This window comes from Taudactylus pleione, unplaced genomic scaffold (assembly GCF_031769625.1).
Source record: "Taudactylus pleione unplaced genomic scaffold, aTauple2 ptg000016l, whole genome shotgun sequence".
NCBI lineage: Eukaryota > Metazoa > Chordata > Amphibia > Anura > Myobatrachidae > Taudactylus > Taudactylus pleione.
This window is the reverse complement of record NW_028284418.1, coordinates 38,775,392-38,802,226: the sequence shown is the minus strand read 5'-3', so window position 1 is coordinate 38,802,226 and position 26,835 is coordinate 38,775,392. Positions and strand designations below refer to the sequence as shown.

The window sequence follows — 26,835 nt, the reverse complement described above, 5'->3', positions numbered from 1 at the left end:
CCTCAACAGGTCATGTTTTCTGGATATGTTTAATCAAACACAGGTGAATTGATCTATTTTGCTGGTTCAGTAATTATTGCATTTGTTTCCAAAGACAGAAATCCGGTAAACATGACCTGTTGGGAAGTTTTTGAAAACTGAAGCTGAGAAACACTGTTCTATTTGATTACATTTATGTAAACCATATAGATTTTTGAGTGCAAACATATACAGTATAATAGGTAGTGCTCTGTGTACTCAAAAGTATTGAAACTTCTAAAGCAAAGTTACATTTAATAGCTGATGAAAAGACTTCATGTTCCATAGAACATATTGACATACAGTTAGAAAAATAGGTATCTCTTGACCTGCATTCAAGTATAAACTTCAGCTTAGTGGTTCTGACCTTCCACTAACTCTCATACTTATGTAGCACATTCTTTCTGCCTAGGTTTAAGACCTTGAAGGTTTTATCCATACATAATGGAATAAAATTCCTCCAGTGCTTTCAAGACAAACATGTCAAAACATAGAGGGTGACTGCTCTGTAAATCAAATATGTCAATAGAATACTTAGAGTGGATGTTGGAACACATGGTAATGTGCCCCAATGTGTAGGGGAGATCGCTATACCCAAGACAGCTGCCTATGCTTTTGCCTGGTTCTATCAAAAATTACACAGGATATATACTGTATCCTACAGTATTTTATTGCTTTTAACAGTCTATGACAGTGGTTCCCAAACTTTTTCGCTTCAAGGCACCATTAGTGTCTCATCAGTTTTTCGCGGCACCCCTAGGCCAAAAGAAAATACCTAACTTTATATCACAACTAAGTAGCAGTTATAAAGAATAACATAAATAAATAAATTGAAAACCAAAAACCAAGAGGTAATCCTGCCGATATTGGAAAAAACAATAAGCCACAAAATCACGATTATGGATTTTTTTTTTAATAACATCTGATTGAATCTCCTTAACCATACTATGGTATGGCGATGTCAAAATCATTCGATTTTTGCAGATAAAAGTTAATTTTCTCTACATTATCTGCTTTCATACATACAGATGTTGGTTTAGATGTCAAATAGAGCTGGTTATAGCGCATTTGGCACTTACCACCTCTTCATACATCTCCACGACTGTTACTAACTATATTTAGCATTGGTGTGGGATGGAGGCTAGTTGAGGACTATGGTAATGATATTATTACATTGTTATAGATATTTTATCTGAAGATAAAGTGCATAAGAAAAAAGTATGTAAGTCTTATGCACTGTGGGCCTGATTCAGCACGGATCGCAATTGTGATTGCAGCTGCGTAATTGCATGCAATGCAGCTGTGAAAATATGTTGTCTGCCACCACTCAGCCTGCATAGAGACGCCCACTACTGCATTCTCACATCCGTAATACCTTAATTGCCTACGCAGCAGCTATTTTATGCACACCCATGCAATGGTGTTCAAATGAACAGGCACACCTGCATGTTTGCAACCACTCCCCCATCACCGCCCCCAAATACTCACAGCCTGTCACTCACTCTGTGATGCATTCCTGTCTGCATGTGTAATCACAGTGTTATCGGCGTGCACGCGCGGTGTAATGGATACACATGTGCAGTACACGACAATCGGCCGATCTGCTTATGTGGTTGTGATCCGTGTTGAATCAGGTCCTTTATCGCTATTTAAAATATCTATAACCATGTAATAATAACTTTACCATGGTCTGCAATACACCCTTCCATCCACGCCAGTGCTAAATATACAGCTTATTTAATTATCAAAAACATGATTAAAAAAAAAGTAGTAAAATAAATAATTACATATATTCAATTTTAATTAATAACAATTATACTACCTCAAAACTTCAGAGACACTGTGTCACAGAATGTCACTAAACTAAGCAGAGGAGAGTCCAGAAGTCACACTGAGGTGCAGCCTGCAGGAGGAGTAGAGGAGTCTGGGAATAGTAGGAGGGGGCGGGGCTGCATGACTGACTGACAAGCAGTGAGAGCCAGAGGCACAGCATGGGGCCGGCTGTGCTGTGTAAATGGCCGTGAGCTGTTTAGGGAGAACGCGGCCTGACTAGCTTACTTTCTGTCATACCATCCACCCGCAGCACCCCTGCATAAATGCACTGGCACCAATGGGAGCTATAGCGCACACTTTGGGAACCGCTGGTCTATGAGTTAACTTAACATTCATTATCCTGAACTTTTACTTTGCAATAAAGGTTACAGTATATTGTTGGTGAAATTACACACTGGCTGAACTATTACAAAATAATACACAGTTTAACCTTTCATTGCTGAAATATGTGACAAGTTACTGTAACAATTTTACTGCTAAAAGACAAGTTGTGTATTTTATTCAGAACAGATGAGGTTTTCTATTACTGACAATCTTTCTATTTATTGGAATGATATAAATGAAATGATAAAAACAATCATTTTAAAATTACAATCCTGCAACTTGATAGCAAATATGTCATATGTCTACTTTACTACAGTATAGATATATGGGGCAGTTTATTAGAAGTGCCCCCATTGTGGTGAAAACAGAAATCATTTATCTGCATTTCTGAGAAAAAAACACTAATTGAATGCTATAGTTGTAAGCTGGCTCGTAAAATTGCAGTGGAACAGCTCTATTCAATAAAATATATATTTGTTTTAAGTATAAATACATTTATATTAATGAAAATATATAATTTTATACATTAATGCATCAAAATGTTTCATTGTGACAATAAAGTATTTTTTTATGCATTTGTTCTGGTAATGGCAACCTGATAAACTTGTTAAATAGGCTTCCTCATGTAAAGGCATGGGTAAGCCATTATCCACTAAACTGCAGATGGAATTATTATATAATGTTATTGCCGCCGGTTACCCCTTAGATGTATAGGGTAAGAACTAGCCCTATCGCCAGCAAATGTTTTTTCCAGGAATAGAGCACTTCAACCTGTGCATATTATAATATGTATATTTTTACAAGCTAAGCAGCTAGTGTCCTCTATACTGCAAATTATTATCAGAAACAATTAGTCACATAAAATAGGTCCTTTACAATGATTTTTATTAAAGCGTTTTTTTTTACCTTAATGACCAAAACATTAAAGCAACAATCTTGCAAAAAATGCAACCTTAAAATGCAATTCATTAAACCAATCAAATTGAAAACAGAGATTATGGGCTTTATTCAGAGATGTACGCTAATGACACCCCAGCTGTGAATTTGTACGCTGTGGCTGTGCGAAAATATGCAAATGTTGCAGCCACCGGGATTTGTATTGAGACACCCGCAGCCGCTTTTCCAAATCAAAGAGTCTGTGTACAAAGGCCAGCCTCGGTTGCAGATTAGTAGATTATCGGACTTCTGAGTAACCCTATGGTTGCTCAGAATGGCTGGGGAACTGAGACGCAGGAGCAATTTTTACTGCATATGGGATCGCAGTTGCAGTCAGAGACATGCCTGCATTTGAGTTGCCACCTCCCCGTTGCCGCCCACAAATAGCACATCAATCACTTTGCAAATAAAATCTTAATGTGAGCGACAAAGAAAATTAAACTTGACGCATGCGCAGATTATCGATAATCGCAAGCATCGGTATTGTGTATATATCTGAATCCGGCTCAAGGTCCAGGGTGAATTACCAGTGAGAGATTATGGGCGTGATTCAGCATGGATTGCTATTGCGATAGCATATGCAGATGGCCGATTGTTGCATACAACACATGTATATGCATCGCAGTGCATTATGATCACTCTGCATTCACCTACACAGATACAAAGCCATCATAGAGTGAGTGACGGGACGTCAGCGTTTGGTGGTGTGATGGGGGGAGTGGATGGAGAAACACAGGATTGCCTGCCTGTTTGAAAACCGTTACTTGGGAGTGCAATAAATTAGACACTGCGACGGCATACGCATCTTGAGTACTCACTGTGTGCTGCGACAAGGTTAGCAGTTTCTGAGTAAGGTCAGGCCTGTTGTAATTGTGCATGAGGGGTCGATGTTACTCGATATTCCTGATGTATAAGCAGGATTGCAAGGTATTACTGATGTGGGAAAGCGGTAGGGGGTGTCTCTATGCTGGCATTGGGCATCTCTATAATAGCGTTGCGATTGCAGTCATTAGCATATTTTCGTAGCAGACCTGCATATGTAGTCACAGCTGCAATCGCAATAGCGATCTGTAATGAATCAGGCCCTGTGTATCCAAATCTGATCTCATGTTCTACAGTTTACATGGCAAGTTCAAATTTAACAGTGGCAAGATTCAAGTTGTCCTTTATAGGATTCAGCTTCAAGTTCACAAGTGAGAGATGTGGCAGGTTGTTCAAGGCCTCTACAGGAATATCTATGAAAATACAAAAACAAAGAGCATTAACATTTTTGGATTTATGGGAACAAAAAGATGATAAAAAAAAAAACTCAGAGGCGTTTGTATAAATTCTGTTGGCAACCAGACACATTATGACCAAGGGTATCCTACAAAGGATATCTCCACCCCAAATCAAAAACCCTGTGGGCTGAATATCCTAAGTAAAACTTAGCCCTAGAAGATTATTCATCTAGGGTCCAGTGCTTAGCTGGTGGGCTTCCCTGCCTGCTGCTGGCTTACTCGCTCTTGCACACTCCTGTCTGAAATAAGAATAGGTGGGATAGATCAAAGAGAGTGCTGCAGACATCATCTGCCACCCAGGTTTTTTTTTTCAGACAGTGTGTTGTCTATGACAACATGTGACTGCAGCAGTGTACGGGGGTGAGCTGGGCAACAACAGCTCACAAGATGTTTAGAACAACCAAAGACTAATTCAGGTGCTAAAGATATATAATTATAATCAAAGATTGAATGGATATGATCATCTCCTATTACAGAGAAAGCAGCTCCTAAAGGTGACTCTGCAATCACCGTTTGTAATAACTAGATAATTATAATTATTATAAAAAGAGTGCTTATATATCTAAAAAATGACAATTTAATAACAATATATATAAATCAATAACAACGTTCATGCATTCTATAAATAATAAAGCCACAGAAAAAATATAAGAACAAGCACATACTGTAGGTAAATATTTTTAATAGCTCATGTAGCGTGCCTCTTTCAATTAAGAAACCACACTATTGGCATATATTAGGCAGTTCTTATAGATATATATTATAATCCATTTAGTGGGGATTAGTAAATAGAGAGAGCTCCAATCGCCCCTGTGGACTGTGAGATATATGGTCCCTCTGAGGAAACCGCTAACGAGGACAGCAGAGAAATGCGGTAGCACTGGCAGAAGGCTCCTTTGGTTACCAGACTTTGTAGAGGAGTCGTCCTAAGCTGAGTCGCTATCTTCATCAGCTGTACACAGGAGCCACGCACTGTCTCCCCTGCAGCGGGATTAATAAAGCAAAGCCTAAAGACATTTCCCCACATTAGGTAAGGAGCACAGCTGTCTGCTGGACTTGGACCCAGGGGAGAGGTTGAGACAAGCGCTGGTAAACAGCTGCATAAATGGCATCATACCTCACAGTCCACAGGAGCAATTGCAACTCTCACTATATACGAATTCCCACTATATGGATAATAATATATATCTATAAGAACTGCCTAATATATGCCAATAGTGTGGTTTCTTAATTGAAAGAGGCATACTGCATTAGATTTAAATAGACAAAAGATCATATTTATATACAGCACCAGCTGAGTGCAATAATCATACCATATTCAAATGATAAAAAAGCTTCTCAAAACCATCTGCAGATAAATATTTTTCCAAGAGACTAATGCTTTGCTTCTATTCTTGCCTACATGAGCTCCACGCTGATATGTAACTGCAGCATAAGATAGTAACAATTAAACACAGAAGGAACGTCTATAGTTACAATCTATGTGACTGCTGGAACAAAGTTACAATTTTAAGTCACAGTATCCAACTAAGGGGCGGATTCAATTAGAGGCGAAAAGCTGCAATCGCCGAAAAAGTTTAGCCTATTGCCGCCTTTCGCCTGTCTGCATCTTATCCCCAAATTCAATTCCAGGCAATTCGCCATATGTGGAAACTCAATGCAATAAAACAGGTGGAAAAGTTTCTCCAATGAATGGTAGGCAGAAAAAAGTGCAAAATCTGTATTTCGGGGTGCAAATGTGGGGAATTGATTCAAAACCCTTTGGACACCCCCCCTCCCCCCCCTGGAAGGATAAATCAGCCAAAAATAAATGAAAAATTACCACAGAACACCCCAACAAAAAAATGGGGGGACAAGGATAAAAAGTAACAAAATATGTTTCTTGGGGGGCTTTATGGATGGGACAGGTGTTTTTAGGATTGCAGGTGCATGCAGCAGGTAGATTTTTCACAGTTTTTTAAAGTGTACTGTAGAGAGATAAAAATATACTATAACCCATTTTCAAGTACCCCCAATTTGACTGGACTATTTATTTTCACACAAAAATACTGTTTTCTATCATTCGTGGCCACTTTTACAAATATGAATCTGGAAAGCTTTTAACACAAATTAAGGACACAAAGTACTTCTCAACCGACGGAGGTGCACTTCCTGGTTGAGGTGTGAGAGGTGCCTTGCTAATTGGCTTTGCTACTTATACTGGTTCTTGGTACATCTGGGCTACGGGTCTCTATGTGGGTAGCTATGCGGTGATTGTCTTGACAATGGTCAAATCCAGACCAATACGTCAACTACTTGTTATGTTATCTGTGAGTAATTAAAAAGCAACCTTTTTTTCTGCAGACTGGTGAGTGCCCATTTTCTCTGGACTTATGAGTTGGACCACAGTGTCTATAGTGGAGCACCCCAACCTTTGTGATGTAAGTAGTGAGTGCAGCATTTTTTGGACTGTTTTATTATATATATATAGTCCAAATAGGTCCACACTCTCGTCTTCAATAATAAATTGCTGGGGTGACAGACCCATATGGGATCACAATAATCCTCTTCATGCAAAAGTAGAAAAAAAGGGGGGGGTAGCACTCACCAGTCTTCTTAAAAACATTTCTTTATTACATCTCAGTAAAAATTTTACAGCATATCAAAATCCGACGTTTCGGTCCTGTGCATGGACCTTTGTCAAACGTCGGATTTTGATATGCTGTAAAATTTTTACTGAGATGTAATAAAGAAATGTTTTTAAGAAGACTGGTGAGTGCTACCCCCCCCCCTTTTTTTCTACTTATATATATATATATATATATATATATATACACACACACACAGTATATATATATTTGTATTTATTATTTTTGTATTGATTATTCATGTCCCTCACTTCACCCACATTACTCACCATGGGTCATATTTATCTATTATCAGGTCTCAGACCTGATCATTGTACTTTATCGCTGTTATTCGTGGTAATAAAAAATTATATACCGCCCAAATGTAATAAAGCGCACACGCAGAGACAGGGTGAAGTAACCACATCAGCATTCACTTCACTTCTCTATCTGGACTCCTGTGCATGTGTGGTTTGCTGATCACACATGTGCAGTGGCCATTTTTGTTAAATGTAGCCCATAGGCTACAATGAGCGAACACCATTTTCAGATGACATTAGCTGCGGGTGCCAAACCCCAGAATACTTTGCATATTGGAGCTTGGTAAATCCGACAGCTCACAGTCCCCATAGAAACATATGGGTGTTACAGCTGCTGTCAATAACTGAGGGACAAGATATGGAGATATCTTCTGTAGTCCCATGGTACATGCAGGAAATATGGATGTTTTGGAGGAATATCCTGCAATTATTATATGATAAATAGGCCCTCTCATATCACATAAAGCTGAGTGAAGACTGGCTGCTCTCTGTCTGAGAAGCTGCTGGGCACAATGTAAAGATAGAGACAAAGCTGTCTCCATCATCAAAAAAATAAAAAATCCTGTTCATCAAGGGGTGTTTCTGGGTACTCAGTGGCTTGTGCCACAGATGCTGTGCTCCATCTTGAATCTGTTAACTCTTGAAAACAAATGCAATTAAATGTCTATTACTGTGCTGCAACTGTGTACCAATTGTATTCTACATGTCCATTTTAATAGGTGTCTATGTGTGGATGGTGTGGAATGTAAATATACAAAATTAAATTCTCACTTAAAACTGCAATGCATTTCACGGCATTGGCCACTTCCTCGGGCAGTGCTGAATGAATACAACACTACCTGAGGAAGCAGCCAGGTGCTGTGAAACGTGTTGCAGTTTTAAGTGAGAATCTCATTTTGCTTTTATGCTTATTTTATGCCTCAATTTTAACTTGTAATACTGTGTTTTTAAATAATGTTTAATGTATTTGTATTATTCTTCTATACATGCATTTATCAATGACAATAGTGATTTGTATTAAGATGCCATTAATCTATTTAATAAGATCATTTCATTATTGAGCATCATTTTGTGTTGGGTCATGCCGTATTTGCAAATTGCAGTTTCATGTTTGGGTAAGAGGTTTTTTGACCACTTATATCTTAAGTACTGACACTACCTTTAACAGTCCTACAGTATATTGCTTAGCTCCCATTTACGAAGTGTAATGGACTAGTTTTATATAGCAGAAGAGTCACAACAAAGTTTTTATCTATAAAGTGCCCCTTCTTATCGCCGAAGATACCCTCCTATTATCAGTTCTATTTCTTTTGGGTTAAGTTGGGAAAACCATCAGCTTTCCGTAGGTTGCTTAGATTGGACATCTGTCGGCACCGCCCATACATTCATTTTTTTACTAAGGAAGCGAAGTCAGTAACAAGCCAGAACAGAATACAGTACAACAATCAGCTGACTGGTGCAGTAATGCTGGAGCACATGGAGGTGAGTCTAATGCTGTGATACTGTAGCAGTGCCATAGTGAGTTTTATATAGGGAGGAGGATTCAAATTTGGTGTCAAGCACCATGTCAGCGGTCACCTGTCTGTAATGTTTAAATCCTAAACAGAGACTTGCATCTGCTCTTGCACCAAGAGCGAGACACCAGTAGCAGGAAGAGCATTAAAGCTAGACGTCTGCCTGGCTGAGAGCAGGACACTGTGGCTGCAAAGGGACCACCACCATCGGCATTGATAAGTAACAGCAAGACTATGGCAGTGCATGATAACTATAATGTCTTAAGAAGCTTCACCAAATTGTATTATCACTATATATGCTAATGTATATTCATGAGTGCTTATAATAGATAGCACCTCCCTGTGCAGAAAATCAGCATTCAAACAAATCCTCAAGGAAACCCTTTACAGATAAAACATGTAGGCTCATCACAATAGTGCAGGAGCACTTTACAGACTAACAGGGATGTAATTATGGTGTAATTGCATTGGGGGTACACTCCAAAATTCTCGCACAGGGTGCTAGTAGATTGTTACTTCCTGTGACCTCTCCCCTGACTTGGCATTTCTCTCTCTCTGCAGTGGAAAGCAGGTACGATTATTGTAGTTACAGTATTTATTTTACAACCCCTGTCATTGTTGAGGATGAGTGGTAATTGTCCTCCATGGTTTTAAGGTATAAGCAGAGGAAGAGCCCTATTTCGCCATCCAATAGAGGAGTTGGGTATGATATCTCAACATTGATCATTTCAACATGAGAATAATGTTGACATTGACCATGTTGATATTCATCATGTAGACAGTGATGAAATGTCGATATATTATACCTGGTGGCCTCATCTGACTGTGACTTCTGAGTCAGACTCCCCTAACCCTCCCTCTAGTGCCTTAACCTAAATACACTCTAATCCTTACCCAACCATCTCACCCACAGCCTAACCCTAAAGTCGACATTCTGACAATATCGCCATTTCACCGGTCATCATTCTGAGAACATAGACATGAAATTGTCGACCTTTTGACTACATCCACAATAGAAAACTACGAATGTTATAGCATTAATAAATGGTTCGATGAGTGGCGTCCCTCCCGCGGTGACACCCAGTGCGGGGTGGGATGCCTTGAGCACGGCTGAGCCGCGCGCTCTGCCAAAAAGGGGTGTGGCCTCGCTGGCAGAGGCATGGCCTTGGGAAAAGGGGGCGTCACTTTGCATCCCGAACCCGCCGGTACTTACTACTTCGTTATCAATGGAGGGTGCCGGAGGTGCAGGCTCAATCTCAGTGACAGGAGCAGAATGCTGCACGTGATGTTACAGTGCAGCACCCGCCTCCTGTCACTGAGGGGGAGCCTGCACCTTGGTGTCACCCCTCGGAGGGTGACACCCGGGTGCGGCCCGCACCCCCCTTGTGACGCCACTGGGTTCGATTACTTCATTTTGCCATAATCATGCATAGATGGTTGTTTCACAGGATATAAATAGGCCCAAAGGATTCAGAATCAGACTCTGTACTGTACATTATTTCCTAGATGAAAGTTTAATTTTTCGCTGTGGAGTTTACACTTCTATGATATGCTGTAATTATGTTTTACCTTATTTTTATTGAATATGATTTACCTATAAAGCTTATTTTATTAACTATCCACTCCAGTATTTAGTACATGCTTCTATTCATAACAACACTACAGTCAACACAGGGAACAAGCATGATGAAATGAAACAATCTCCACCCAGAGATACAATTGTAACCAACATAGTGATGTCATTACTTGCACCACAGATACTCTGTTTACTTGGTTCACATTATATGCTACTGAGAGGTAATGATCTCACATCGAACATGCTCTTGTGTTTATGTTCACAATGATCAATTTTGTTCTACCTGGTTTTACGGTAACATAAGGAAGTATTAAATAAACTATGTTATAGGGAATCCCGTAGTAAAATGTTGAAAATAATGGAATTAAGAAATTTAGTGAAACAAAAATCTAAAAATGTTTTTTTAATATAAATTAATGCACTTTAACACATGCAAATAAAACATATGTAATTGCCACAAAATTACAGCAGTGATAATAGTAAATGGGCATATGGCTGCACAGGGGCACTTTGGGACAGGGAAGTCAATATTTCAACTTTGTTTATTTATTTATTTGTCCAGCCACAGCCAACCCAAGTAGCTACTAAGGGGGCCCAAGGGTTGTTGGTCCATTCACTCCAGAAGGCAAGTAACTGTTCTGGCTGAACATGTGCATGCCTATTAAAGCCCCCCATCACCACCACCTTTTAGATTTTTAGATCCAGAAAAAGTTTTCATTATTGACCTCTTGTTGTACGGCTTTGCACAGATTCATTAGATTAATCACTTAATATGCAATTATTATTAAAATATATATTTTGTAAAAGGTCACAAATTAAAATGATAATGAAAATGTAATAAGTATATATGCATGAATGTAATTTGTGTACAAGATGCAGTGTGTTTTTTAATTGAGTGATTACAGCTGTTAATTTCTAGTGACACATCAAGTATGCTTGAAAGGTAAAATTTTCTCTGATGATTATTTGCAATCAACTTGCAATGAAGAAAAAAAGATACATAGCTTGGTAAGTATATATCCATAAAAGGGAACACCATAGTGTATTCATATTTAGTACAATTGTATTAAACAATATACATTTGCACTTACTATAAACCCGAACAGACAACTTCCACTGACTGAACAGACAAACTTGTTTTTTAAAAAGTAACATGTGAATTTACAGACATTCCTCACTTAATGACCTACCTGTTTAGCGACCATTCAGACTTACGACCAGCTAACTGTGGCATGCACTTATAACAACAACAAAAAAGACAACTCTGTCCGAGAGGAGGCCATGGCTGTGGCGCGGGACACACAGGAGACATTGCCTACCATGAGGGAAAGGACGGACGGGGATGCGGCGTGCTCTCGGAGGAGGTGGGGCACACAGAGGCATGTGTCACCCTCAGCCTGGGTCCTGCTGCTTCATGTCCTCCCTTAACAACCGATTCATTTAATAACCAAGTCACAGGAATGGAACTCAGTCATTAAGTGAGGAATGTCTGTACTTGTCTCTGTCTTTGATGACAAACAGAATAAATGCTACAGTTAAGCTTAGTATACATACACACCAGGCTTGCTTACCCTCCCGATTTGGTCGGGAGCCTCCCGAATATCGGGTGTCACTCCCGACCACCCGGAAAGGCAGGCAAGCCTCCTGGCTGCCGCATGTCCCCCAGACTACAGCTACTAGAAAAACCCAGCAGCGGGGCGCCCAATGACGTGATTCGCGCTGAATCGCATCATCGTGGCTCCGCCTCCTGCTTCACAATGGCTTTATTTTTGACATTGTGAACAGGGGGCAGGGCCATGATGACACAATTGTGCGGTCACGCCCCCAGCCCCACCCACCAAATTGGCATCGTAGCCCGGCCACGCCCCCCCACTGTATGCAGGCATTCAGCTCCCTCTTGGAATGAGGCAGCTGAATGTCAACAAGTATGATACACACACATTACTTAGGCATAAAATGTGCACCACCAGTCTTTACCTGTCTCAATTTTTATTTAATCATAATAAAAATTATTTGAGATGAGTTCGCTGCTACTCCCACAAGGCCACCAAAGGGTCTAAATGTTAGATATAAATCAAAACGAAGTGAGATAATGCCTTTAGTATAGCAAATTATGAAATGCAGATACAGTGTTTAAGTTTAATACACACATTTTGAGTAATGTACAGTAAAACAGTCTTATCTGATTTCACAGTGTCCAGGTTTTTTCATCATTAAATTATATTTATACATAAGTCTCACAAATAAGAGAAGCATTTAATATGGTTTGTAAATTACCCTTTGTGTTTGAGTTTTTGTACATCTGAGAATTTCAGAAGCAAGACCAGAGAATTTTAGGGCCAGGATGATGTTAGGGTGTGAGTTTGGGGCCTGAGTTGTCTGCGACATTTTACGCAGCTGTTATGCGGAAATATGCAAATGTCGCATCTGTTGGGAGATGTATTAAAATGCCCACCTGCGGCTTGCAAATCCAAGCATCTGTGTACAACGTCACAGCATTTGCATAAAATGCTGCAGCATCGGTCATAGATCACTTGATCATTTAAGCTTCCGAGTAATCCTATGGTCCCTGCAGCATAAGTGAGGAACCAGTTAAACTGGGTGTAGAAAGATGCAGTGACTGGATATGACACTCCTATGAAATGGTTGTGACACACCCGAGTTTTTGTAACCACCCATCCATTGTATAGTTATAATTGGATTATACCTTGGGCTATGTGTAGTGTTAAAACCTGTAAATTCAGAGCAATGTAAAAGTATTTATATTTAAAGATAATTCCTCATTATCATGTATTCATTCTTTTATTAATTGTTTACTTCACCTGAAATAGGAAACTCTAAAATGGCAGTACTGAATACAAAAATGGCAATTTGTGGTGACAGGTCAATATACAATGTCACACCATGCTACTCCTGATTTGCTTTTAGATAATTCTACCATGTTTGTACAAACACATAGCATCTGTCAAATATAGATGATTGGGCAGAGACAAAATAACATCTCATTGTCTTTTTCATCTTCTGCTCCAAAGAATCCTCAATCACTAGAAGAAGCAATTGCAAGAGATGATCAGAATTGAAAGTAGCAGCTTCTTGTTCTAAACATTCCTCTCCTAAGTCGTCTTTTAGTTCTGAGCAAACCCAAATATTTATAGTGTTCCTTCCACAATCCACCACCCCAGCTACTAGACCACAAATTGTACCATCTCACTTTATAAATTAAATATACATTCAACGCATAGTATGTAAAATTATAAATGTATAAGCAGAAAGAGCAACAGTATAGCTGCAATAAACACAAGTTTCAAGCAACATTTCAGGCCTCTTTGGACCGTTCATCAAGCTATTGTAAAGGGTCCACAGGAGCTTGAAATGCTGCATAATGTTCAAATAAAATTTGTGCATATCGCATCAATACCAGAGAACAAACCAATCATCTCATACTCTATCGGAAATTAAATGACTATCTGGCTCCATTGCCTTCCCCACTGGTAACACACATCTCCAGTATAAAATTCAATGGATAGATGCACCATTTATGATGTTTCAATGTATAACAAATTCTAAAGATAAAGAATTGTCCAACTTGGCACACAACTATAGATATTCCTTGATAAAATATAACCTTTATTGATATTTCGTTTAAAAAACCTTGTTCAGTGAAATATTAAAACTAAATATAGAGATTCAAAAGTAGTAAGAATTAAGTTGGAAAAATGAAAGATTAAAAATTATCATTGACACACCATATGCTGTTTTCTAATATTAAATTTGAATAAATTAATATTAGAAAGCAGCATATGGAGTGTCAGCAATAATTTTTAATCTTTAATTTTTCCAACTTCATTCTTAAGTGAAACTAAATATCAATCTACTATATAAAAACAAAAATTTGTCCTATTCAAATCCACAGTTTACAAGCCAAGATCGTTAAATTTTACATCCGAGCGTATTAAAACACGGCCGATGCAACTTAAAAAAATTTGAAATTGAAATTAATTACTGTTCATTTTTAATTAATTAAAAAACACTATTTTTGCTGTACGCTCATTGTGGGGCCTCACGGCATATGGGTAGGGCCTCGGAGCGAGCATTTTGTGTTGTCCTGTTTTGTCATGATCTTAATGTTTATTATCGAAGAGAGCTTTAGCAGGCTTTCCCAGCATTCTCAGCTGTCTGACTATACCAAATTACGCAACAACATTGACTTCTTTCTTTGAACTGTGTCAAAATGATGACTTTGCAAGGACCCTTCTGTACTGTGAGCTGCCAAAATAATACACATGGAATGCTTCTCGAAAAAAATTTCTGTGCAGAAAACAGGGAGTCGCTGTAGATGATTATCCTGGTATCAGAGCAACAGAAGCTCTTGGCCGTGTTTACACTGTACATCCGACAAATTTTTAATGCTTCTATCTCCAAAGTTTGCTTTACACTGTTACAGGTCCTACTTCCTTTGAAGATCTTAGGACTGTTAATAGGGTAGTTTGTCACACTTTTCATGAGGCCTGCCTAAGGAGAGGTTTGTTGGAGGATGATGTGTAAACAAACATTCTTAAAATCCCGGGCAATGCCTGGTACTCCAGCTAGTAAAGGTTATATTTTATCAAGAAATATCTCTATATTTGTGAGCTAAATTGGACAATTCTTTCTCTTTAGAATTTGTTATATATGGCTCTCCATATTGTCTATTGCAGCATCCCCATGTAGTAAAACAATTTTTGATGTGATATTATTGAACCAGGGTACATTTGAGTAACTATTTAGCTAGTGCAGTGGTCCCCTTTTCCTGTTTTCCTGGAACTGGAATGATGTTTCAATGTACTGACTCTATTGTCAAGGACCCTGATGAAAATGGCGTCAGTCCATGGAAACATCAGAAATAAAGTGGAAAGCTTGTATTGCCTGTGATAAATCTCTGAGTGCCACCTCTATCCTTTGTAGTAAATAAATACAGATGTGTCCTTATACACTATTGCTGCAGTCATGCCAAACAGCCCTTTTCAGGTGCCAGGTTCTGTGAAACTTGGCTTGCGCTGAATGTCTTTTTTGTTTCTTTTTCATTTGAATATGCATCTTAGCTACAATGCGATGCAAAAAACCGCTTAACGAGACTGCACTGATTAATTTGATATGACACTTGTACATCTGTGTGAAACTAAGTCTTAATCCATATACAACATGCTACCATGCAGCAACCACAGTATTTTCACTCCAAGTTCCGTTGTGTTTCATATGCAACTTTGTACATATCTAAAACTAACTCATGTGTGGTTCAAGTCACAGCACGGAGTGTCTGGTACAGATGGTGTGGTGTTTTGCTGCATCTGCGCTGTGAATAAGACTCAAATTTATACATTATATACATCATGTATACATTCTGTAAAAAATGTTTGGTAGCTTCTCTTTGTTTCAATCTAATCCAACTCAATTTATAATTACAAGAACAAAGCAACATCCCTAATGCATTATATTTGTATTGACCCCATACAGTACATTCAGATGCTAAATTCACATGCATAGTACTTGCAGTAATGTTCATTTTCACATACTGTATCTGGGGTTCTTTATTAGACACTGACTCCAGAAGGACTCCAGGACTGCATAAATATTGTTATATATATACCACAGACATTTAATGATCATTAAGTTTAAATAAGGAGCCTATGAATTAATAACACCACTCTGTTAAACTATATAATAATAATGTACAGTATATTTTCTCATAAAGGGCTCAAAACATATACACACCCACAAATAAATCATACTTAACTACTCACTCAGGATGTCCAGGAGAATCCCAAATATAGGGTGGTTCTCCAGACACCTGGAAAAGTAGGCATGTCTCCTGCATGCCCCGAGTGAATTGGGAAGTCAGGATGGCTTCATGATGTGATGCACTTTGAATCGCATCATCCTGGCCCTGTCCCTTGTAGCCATATATTTTGGCTTTGTATAGCAGTGGGTGTGGCAATGACGATGTGACAGGAGAACCACATCCCCATGCCTCACAATCAGCTGTGTCATGCCCTTCAACACATCCCACCTGGCTGTGACATGCCCACCAACAGCTCCCACCTGGCTGTGCCATGGCCTCCCAACACCTCACACCTGGATGTGCCATGCCCCCAAACATCTCTCACACATCTTACATGGGATGTAGTCAAAATTCAGAAAGTCAAAACTTAGACAATAAAAAAAATTGACACCAAAATTTTGAATGTCATAATGTTGACATGGTCAAAATGTTGACAATGAAAAGGTTGACATGGACATAATATTGGCAATCAGAATGCCGTCAGGGTCAAAATGTCGACAGTAGGACAGAAAAGTTGACTGCAAAAATGTCGACCGTCATAATGTCGACATGGTCAAAATAGCTGTTCAGTATAGACAGTTAAAATATAGACAAATCATAAGGACGACAACCAAAATGTAGATACAGGGCCTGAACCAGCAGAGTTCGCAAATGCAAATATGTACGCAGATCGATCGATTGTTAGCCATTGTGCATGTGCTTCAATCGCATTGCGATTATGTACACACAGATGAATCCATTGCAGAGTAAGTGACAGGCAGTGAGCGTTTCGGGGTGGTGACGAGGGAGTGGTAGGAAAAAAGCAGACTTGCCTATCTGTTTGAACGTGTACTGTATGTTGAAGTGTCTTAATTGATGACATATCTGTATTTTTCTTTAATATAACTGGCCATTTCCTATTTTTCTTGCAAACTGTATTGAGCACAGACAGCCCTAGTTATTATCTACCCTCACATCTGATCCCATTTGTAGGACGTTGTGTCAAAGGTAAAGTAAATGAAAAAGGTATTCAGTAAAGTATTCATTATGAGGTAATGTGGCAGAAAAAAATCTCCATAGTTATCAGCGTAGACTGAATGTAATTTTGTTATTAACCTTGAAATGCCACACTCTAACTCTATTATGTTGCATTGCACAGTAAAGACTGTACAATTAACATTTTCCACAGCAAGTCAACATTGAAATAGTGCATAAATAGATGTAATAATCAGAACTTTAGTTAGTGTTTTGTTACCAGCTTGTAGCCGAAATAAAAGTAAAACATTGGACAGCAATGTGATTGTGTATGTCAGAGGTTCCCAAACTTTCTTTAATCATGGCTTCCCTAAAGCATCAGCATTTTATTCATGGCACCCCTAGGCCAAAAGTTTCTTATTGAGAAATATTAAATTAAGTAAATTGTGCTTAGATGTTATCCTTAAGTGTATATTTACTAAAGTGCAGGTTTTTAAAAGTGGAGTTGTTGCTCATAGCAACCAATCAGATTCTAGCTATTATCTTCTAGAAACATACTTGTCTACTTTTAAAAAAAAACAATGTGAAAGCAACATCTATAAGCGAGCCGGTAAAGTGAGCATGTACTGCTACATCGGAGAGGTGTGTCATAAATTGACTTACATCCAAAAGTAAATGTGCCTCAAAGCAGTTAGCAAGATCTATTTGTTGATGAAAACCCACTAATACTTTTCAGAAAATGCATGTAGCCATAGGGGTCATTGTGCCTTATTACCAATGCAGGAAAATGATACTAATGATCCCATTTGAATGTATACATCTCTGGGGGGTTTTCTAATACAACAGCTTCATAATGGGGGTAAGGTATAATCAGGGAGATTGCTAGTCTCTACAGGGAGTCAGGGAGATTGCTACTATTTCAGGGAGTCTCCCTTACAATGAAGGAGTTGTCAATTATGCTAGAAGGTGCTAGATAAATAAGTAGAGTCTGATTGGTTGCTATGGACAACAAATCCACTTCTAAAAACTCACATTTTAGTAAATATACCCCTTAGATTCAGTTATGTGGCCTTAGAATCAGTTATATGGTGGTGGACAGGGTTGCCATTCTGTTTGTACACATATATTATGATTGGCAGCCACCAGCAATGGTTTTTCCTATCAAATTGACCATATATAGTTTGATTTGGCAAGGCACCCAAGGGTGCCATGGCACCCAGTTTGGGAACCACATGTGTATACAGTAACGTCCCTACCAGTTTAGACACCTGGTGTGGGGAGGCTTCTAGTGCACATGGCATAGCCATGCGTTGGTGAAAAAGGGGATGGGGCCACACGGGACCAACCCCCATTTTGTCACTCCAGAGGTGCGGACTGCCCCTGGGGACTACTCTGTGTGCAGTGCCGGCTCCCTCACTGTGTCATGTAATGCTACAGTGCAGCACCCGGCTCCTGTCAATGAGAAGTCGGCATTTTGGTGTCACCCCTTGGTGGGTGACACCCGAGTGCGGCCCGCACCCCCTTTATGATGCCACAGTGTGTATATATTAACATTAGTACATAGATAGTATTTATAACAGACCTGATTTCTTACTACCAAATGAGTAAACCAAATCTTTCTCCTCAGTTTACTTATTAGGATGCTCATGTAAAAATAGATCAAGTGTTTCCGCCCCGAGTGACTAAGGGGCCTATTTATCAAGCAGGTATTTCCTAAAATTGATCAGAAACTGCAGTTTCTGCATAATTTTATGTATCCCAGCTATGTAACACCAGTCTAATGCAGAAGATTTCACAAAGATCTCCTGCAAAAAACTAACCACCACTGGAGACAGCAGTGCCCATTATTATCAATAGGGACAATAGTCTGACTCCTATGTACCAAACTCCGAAAAGCTTCACTTTTCAGAGTTTGGTCCTGTTAGATTAAGCCATTCTCAGATGGAGTAAACCACTTTATGTCTATGGAGCATATTCAGTAGAGGGGGATCTTATGTTCCCTCTCCCGCAGCCACCAGGAACTGACATTGTGCAAAAAATATCAGATTATCTAGTGACAAGTCTTTAAAAGTGCCTTTATTTTAATTACCTTTATTTTTCTCAGCAATGCGTCTATTTATATAGTGGTGATAATCCCTTTCACTGGACTTTTTTTTAGGAGTAATACAGCCAAGAAATCATTAATTTGTTGTTGTTCTTTTTTAGTTTGTTGTTCACATCACCATAGCCTGCTATGGGGACAGTGATGTCTTATGTACATATCAAGTGATTTGATTTCTGCTGCAAGCAATTGCCATCTTGAAATGGAGTTACAAATACCCTTCAATGGGGTACCTGCAAAGTAAAAGATTCCCTCTGGTTGTGCATAGTGCCTGAACTTCAACTCCAGTCATCCAGTCAGGCCTGTGATGCATGTGCAGTCACACTCAGGGTATTTTTTGCTAAAAATACTCTTAGAAGTGCAGGTGAGGATCCACAGGGGCAGAGATTTCCTGCAAGCTCTGTCCCTGTATGCGATATCTGATACATCCTTGTGATGTATTCAAATATTGATTTGCAAATTTGGGCAATATTATCACATCCCATCAGTATCTGAAATATGTCCCTATGAGTGGGACATGGAACACTACAAAATGGATGCAGGCTGAGAATGGAGGCCATTTTTGGTAAGAGCTAAGATGCCATAATACTCACTTCTGATGTTCTAAGTTATGACAAGACCTTCAGAATTAAATCTACCTTTGATCCCCAGACAAATAATTATTCTATCAAGACTTTCTTGAGAAAGTCCCAAACAAGCCTGTATGAACCTTACATCTCTAATTGATTGGGATCAAATGCATACAGGTGATAGGACTATATTTAAAGTTATTTTTGAATAAAAATCTAATAATTAGACCTAATTTTTTCATAACAGAAGGGCACTGCCCCTAGCCATGCAAATTTATTCATGGAATTCTAGGAGATATTGACCATTGAAGCTGTAAAAGCTCATGGGGCAAACCTAGTGTGCTGGTGGCATTTTATAGATAACATATTTTTTATTTGGAAAAGGCATACAGCAAGTCTTAACTCCTTTTATCAAAACCTAAACTCTAATTCTTTTAACATCTCATTAACTTTTAACATTAGTCAAGAAAGTCTTGTGTTTTTAGATTTAATCTGCATATCCACTTGCCGACAATGAAGGACTGAATGATAATGATATAGTTTTGGTTCAGTCATTCATTATTCTGTGCAGTGCCCACACTGAACAATATGTCATTCAGTGCAAGCACCCTCCCTCAACCCCGAACATGCATAACCTGCCGATATCAGCAGAACCACGCATCGTTGGTCGTTTCCAATATTTTGGTGAACGTTTATGAATGATTAATGAGCGATTGAGCAATAACATTATTGTTCAATCGCTCATTTTAATGGTGTAGTATATACGCTGCGTTAGAGATCTATGTTAAAGCCAGTTAAATATGTACTAAAACAGTGATCATAGGATATGGCTTTAAAGTAATCCTTTTGCTCAGTATTAAAGACTAAAATGGAATTGTACAAATAAAAATATTCTGGCTGATCAGATAGATGAGATGAGCAAAAGATTTGAAGAGAAAGGATATTCCAATGATCTATTAAAGGTCAAATTGAAAATGAAAGAAACCAAAACAGAAATCTAAAAAGTGGATTTGAATTTATCCTGTGAATGGGCATTTATAACTCAATATGGATCCCATCATAGAAAGATAGAATGTTTTTGTTTGTTTTTTAAATGGAGAATTCTACTAAATGATCCTGTTCTGGATAACGTTATACCAAAGAAATCAGTTTACATATATAAAAAGGCCCTGTCCCTAAAGAATAAATTAGTCCAGAGTGCCCTACCAGAAAGAAAAATAATTAGTCAAAGGAATAAAGGATTCCACCATTGTGACTCTTGTCTAATGTGTACAACAACAACTAAAAAGGGTTTTGAGAGAAAAACCACCGAGTTTGAAGTAAAGGGGAATAAATCTAAGATTTTGGGCTTCATAACCTGCCATTCTCATGTTGTTTACCTGCTGGAATGTTCCTGTGGCTTACTTTGTGGGTAAGACCTCTAGAAATCTTAAAATAAGAGCAGCAGAACATATATATTATATTAAAAAGGAACTTTCCACACATCCCTTATCTGAACATCTCTCTAAAAAACATGGGAAGTATGAAGGACATACTGTATTAGAAGATTCCTAGGCATACAGCAGGTAAAAGAAAGTTGGAGAGATAGAAACTTAGAAAGGAAACTTGCACAAAGTGAAATTAGATGGATTTTTAATTTGGATACCTTAAGCCTTATTTGATCACAATATGGACTTTGAGCTCAAATGGTTTTTAGAATTAAAGTATTTTGAGTAATCTTGTATTGATTCTTAATAATTGTGTGTATCTTTAATGGATTTTAATTTGTTTCTTTTAACCTGATCTTAACTTTTTATTCTTTATTCACAGATCAACGTGAGTTGACCACAGATGAAAGTGTTAAGAATAATGATAGCCCCTCCATGATTAGGGTAAGTCTCTGTTGGAATACGAAGTACAGCAGTAGATTTGATAAAGGAGGAGGTGGATTGTCATTATAACAAAGTACCATACTACAATAAAGGTAACCATGAAAATGTAAAAATATACATCCATGGAGTTAAAGAAAGGAAAGAAATATACAACTGATTTTTATTTTTTTGGATTTCAATGAAAAACATATTGGAAATAGAGCTCCCAAGATGGCCTCTGTTTGGAACGCAACCGGAAGTTGACAATGGAGCGCACATGTCACTTCCGGTTGACGATACCTGGAAGCAAGCGGGACATCATTTGGAACATAACCAGATGTCGTAATTGGAATGCAGAGGTCATTTCTGGTTAATACATCCCGGAAGTGATATGGCAAATACATCTGGATTAGGTGTATAAAAACCCTGTTAATATGCAGATATGCTGTGAGCTCCTGAGGATGGTGAATTCTGAAACACATTGATGCAGACCCCATGCCTGGACTTTGGATGACTGCACTCTAAAACCCTGACTTTGTCCTATCTAAGCCAAAATTCAAAGCACAAAAGAGAATCAGTTGTTTAAGGTGCACTCTTATCCTCAACTGACACTCTGTCTATAAACAATTTTTATTAGATATGCATTAAAAAGAAAAAACAAACAAGTATCCTCTTGTCCATATATAATAGCAAGAGTACTTATGTCCTACTCTATATATTATATTGAAAAATGAGAACAGTATGTCCTTATATAGGTTACTTACACAAAATATAATATTAAAAATTAGGTAGAGATAGTAAAGCGATAAAGAAAAAAAAATAATTAAAAAATCAACTTGTGCTGTCTGTATTAATAAATATAATTAATTAGATCCGCTGTGTGTGCCTCCAAAGATAAATCTGTTTTTTTTTCAAGCTCAATGCATTTGTTGCAAGTCCATATTGGATATAAATGTTTCAAAAGTTTATCTCATGCTCTCAGCCAGAAATGTATCAGTCATATTCTGGCTGTGTTCATTCAGTCCGAGCTGCATATCAATATATTTGTGCTGTTCAATTGTTTTTATTCAACAACCAATGTCCTATGTTTCTTTATTAAGTGGCCATATGGGGAATAGGATCATCATGCACTAAATGATAAAAAAATGTTGGAGTGACACTTTGAAATAAGAAAGACCAAGAAACCAATGTGATTACTATATTTAGAACGCAAGAGTAATTAGTGTGCGCAATGCATATTGTGAACAAACCCGAGCTCAGCATATGGCAGCAGTATTCATCTGACATTGATATATAGGGGGCTACACAAACATCATCTTACCATGCTGCAAGATAGTGTACTTAAGGAGATAAGAATAGATATGTAGTTTGGAGGTCCGCCTTCTATACAAACATCATTATACAACGCTGCAAGATAGTGCACTCAAATAGATAAAAAATAGACATTTAGAGCCGTATTCAATTTGAGCCGAGCCGCGATACTTTTTCATGGCCAGGACTTTTCGCCTACTTCGCCTGTTTTTTAGGTGGAAAAGTATCACGTGCATGTCCGCTTTACCCCATATTCAATTTGAAAGTACGTGAAAACGGGACCCGGTGAAACTGGAACAGGCGGAAAGTCCTGTCAGATTTGGGGAAATCAGCCTGACACCCCCCAAAAGATGCTCTGACATGGGGATTCCCTATGGTATCCCCCGATTTGGCTTGCTGAAGGTATTTGGTGTTTTTAAACGGGCTCAATAGCTGCTAAATAGCGTTTTTCTATATGTGGTGCAGAATAGTTTTCAGGAGTTTTTTTCCCAGAAAATAAGTTATCCCAGCAAATTTGGGGTACTTGAAAATGGGGGTCAGCATATTTAAAAGTTGCTAAAGTTAAGTTGAAAAAATCGTGAAAAATCCACCTTCTGCAAGCACCTGCAATCAAAAAAATACTTGGGGCATACTTGGGGATCCCCCCAGAGTCTAGATCGCTAGTTTTTAACTTTGTACCCCAACTTTTTTTTTTTGCCCCCTTTTTCAAAGTAATTTTTGGGGTGTCCTTAACTGTATTTTTTAAAAATTTGGACACAGTTTACATTTGGGGGACTGTCTGAAGGCTGCAGTAGGTTCCCGCAATGTTGCACCCCAAAACCCCAATTCTGCACTTTTTTCCGCCTGCTATTCATAGGCGAAACTTTTTCACCTAGTACATTGCATTGAGGTGGAAAGTCTTTCAAATTGAATACGGGGTAAAAGCAAAACAGGTGAAAATGACATCATCGGCGAAAAGTATCGCGGATCCGGTCTTTTCGCCTCAAACTGAATACGGGCCTTAGTCTATCTCATGGAGGTCCGTTTTTTATCTACTGTATTTAACGGTGTATGTGCTGAACAAATGGTTAGAGACCCAGGAAGATCTTTACTTTGTCCGTGTGGTGCTCATACACGGGGTGATTTTTCACATGATATGGGCGTTTTCGATTGATCGTAACGACCAATCGTGTGAAAAGTAGTGCTTTCATACACGATTATGATGCGATGCACGTCCCCTGCGTCATGTATCGCCATCATAGATCAGATGGTTTTGCAGAAAAATTGCGACTTACTGAATCGTGTATGATTTGACACACTTCGTACGTACTTTTGCTGCTGTACGATGCGATGTACGATGTCCCTGGACACTCCCCTCCTCCATTTTGTGACAGATGACGGTGGACAAGACAGCAGGAAGCAGCATCGCGTCAGGTGTCTGGAGTTTTTGCAATTGCGAAGTGAGTATATTATATACATCCCTACCCCACCAATGTGTAGTAACCCCTGTGCCACCAATGCATACCCCTGCCCCACCAATGTGTATTAACCCCTGCACAACCAATGCATACCCCTGCGCCACCAATGTGTATTAACCCCTGCACCACCAATGCATACCCCTGCGCAACCAATGTGTATTAGCCCCTGCGCCACCAATGCATACCCCTGCCCCACCAATGTGTACTAACCCCTGCACAACCAATGCATACCCCTGTGCCACCAATGTGTATTAACCCCTGCGCCACCAATGTGTATTAGCCCCTGCGCCACCAATGTATACCCCTGCCCCACCAATGTGTATTAACCCCTCTGCCACCAGAGCATACCCAACCTTGAAATCCCCATTTCTGTAAAATATTACACGCCAAATAAACAAACTGCATTTATTTAATCAAACGGCAATAACTGTTAAAAATGTATTTACAAATGTTAAACTTAAAAACCATAGAAATTTTAACTTTTTCTATATATTTCCCTGACACTTATTCAAGTACGCTGTGGTACTTTGACCTGCTGAAATTCCTGCATGAGCAGGAGCCGAAGCGACCTTCACAGGCCCTAATGGTGGTGAATACAGAGGACCCTGGAGTGGACAACCCAGACAAGGAACAAGAGTCCTCTTGTGAAGTCGTAAGTATAATTAAATTTTACAGTTCACATGTCCACTGTAGTCCATTAGCGGATACTGTCCTCCTGCCATTGTACTGGCCCCACTCCGTTGAAGTATGCCATCTATTAATCCCTCACCTCTTTAGCCCGCACAGGTCCTGTTGTTGAAGAGACTGAAGGTGGGGCCACAGAGAGAATTGGGACTGTTTCCTCACGTTGTTCCAGGTCGTCCAGCACTGCTGTGTCTGATGTCCTCTGTAAGGTAGAATTTTTTTTCCATAGGAAATAATGGAGAATACAGCAGGCCAAAACAACAATCTATTTTGTCCATATGCAAATTAATAGAGGTATGGAAAACCCGGAACCGGTTACATAGAATGCTGAATGTGTTCTCCACTATTCAGCGAGCCCTGGATAGTCTGTAATTAAAAATGCGCTTCTCTTTTGTAAGGCCCCGTTGCGCATATGGCTTCAGCAAATGCTCATGTAGAGCAAATGCCTCATCAGCCACAAAAACATAGTTTAGGCTGTGCTTCATTTCCGTAACAGATGGCAAATTCAGGCGGTTGGAGCCAAGTCTCTCATAGAAGACTGCTTGCTTAATTGATCCCCCATCAGAATCACAGACATTTTTCCCACATCCGCAAAAATAAATTCATAATTTGCCTTAACCACCGCCATGAGCACTATGCTGTAAAATCTTTTATAATAATAATAATAAAAGGACCTGCTGTGGGCAGGTGGGGTAATCCGGACATATTTGCCGTCTACTGCTCCACCACAGTTTGGGAAGTTCCATCCCTGTTCAAACTCCTCAGCAATGGTTTGCCACTCCTCCACCGTTGTTGGGAACTAGAAATAAAAAAATTCTAAATTAAACCTTTCAAAAACATGTTATTCACATTATACAATTATCTCTCTCCTCAAACAGCCTTCAACACCTAACCTGGATTTAGCAGTCAGCCCACAAATTGCCTCCCAAAGCCAGCCCAAAACACCACAACCTGCACCTAAACGCCGGAGATACCAGCGTAGAACCCAGGAACAACCGGATTAACTATTGAATGAGGTCAGGTAGGCTTTAAACAAGCCCCCCAACATATTTGACCACCTGGGCACGCACATAGCTTGCATGCTCAGGGAAATGGCTGAAAACCAGCAAATCCATGCCCAACGCCTGATGTACGATACAGTTATCCGGGGGCAAATGAAAAAGCTGGCAACCACTACTAGGCTCACGGATGACCCTGTCCCCCAGGCAACGCTACAGCCATTTAACTATGACCCATCCACATCCTACCAGGCCCTATCCCAGTTATCCTACTCCTCAAACAAACAACCCTTCCACATCCTCTGAAGTGGTGTATAGTGCCATGTTGGCAGAGGATGAAGACCCCCCTTAATTTGCAAATGATTAATTTTACATTATGTTCTATAAGACAGTTTTATGTCTCCCAAAAGGTGCTGCCTTGTATACGGCGTTGATGATGCGGGTTGGACAGGGCGACGAAGCGCATGGCACAAGGACAGATTGTTGCATGCCGGGGGCTCAGTCTGGACTTTTGCCATGTGCTTTGTGGCCTGTTAAATTCATCATCCGACACGGCGTATACTATGCAGCTGAATAACTATTAGGAGACATAAAACTGGAGGAGATAGTTTGTTTTTAGTGCTTTTTTTGGGCATAAAATTGCAGAATGTTTTACCATTTGAACTATCAGCCAGTTTTATGTCTCC

At 39.2% G+C, this 26,835-nt stretch overlaps 1 protein-coding gene across 1 annotated transcript in view; it reads right to left on the bottom strand.

Moving 5' to 3' along the window:
- Nucleotides 1-2,717: 2,717 nt before the first annotated feature.
- LRRC20 (leucine rich repeat containing 20) overlaps nucleotides 2,718-26,835 on the bottom strand; it is a 654,368-nt gene continuing 630,250 nt past the window's right edge. Inside the window, exon 5 of the mRNA XM_088475713.1 lies at nucleotides 2,718-4,346. Coding sequence (XP_088331839.1) covers nucleotides 4,231-4,346 — 116 coding nt within the window. The 3' untranslated portion in view covers nucleotides 2,718-4,230. The remainder of the gene's footprint in view (nucleotides 4,347-26,835) is intronic.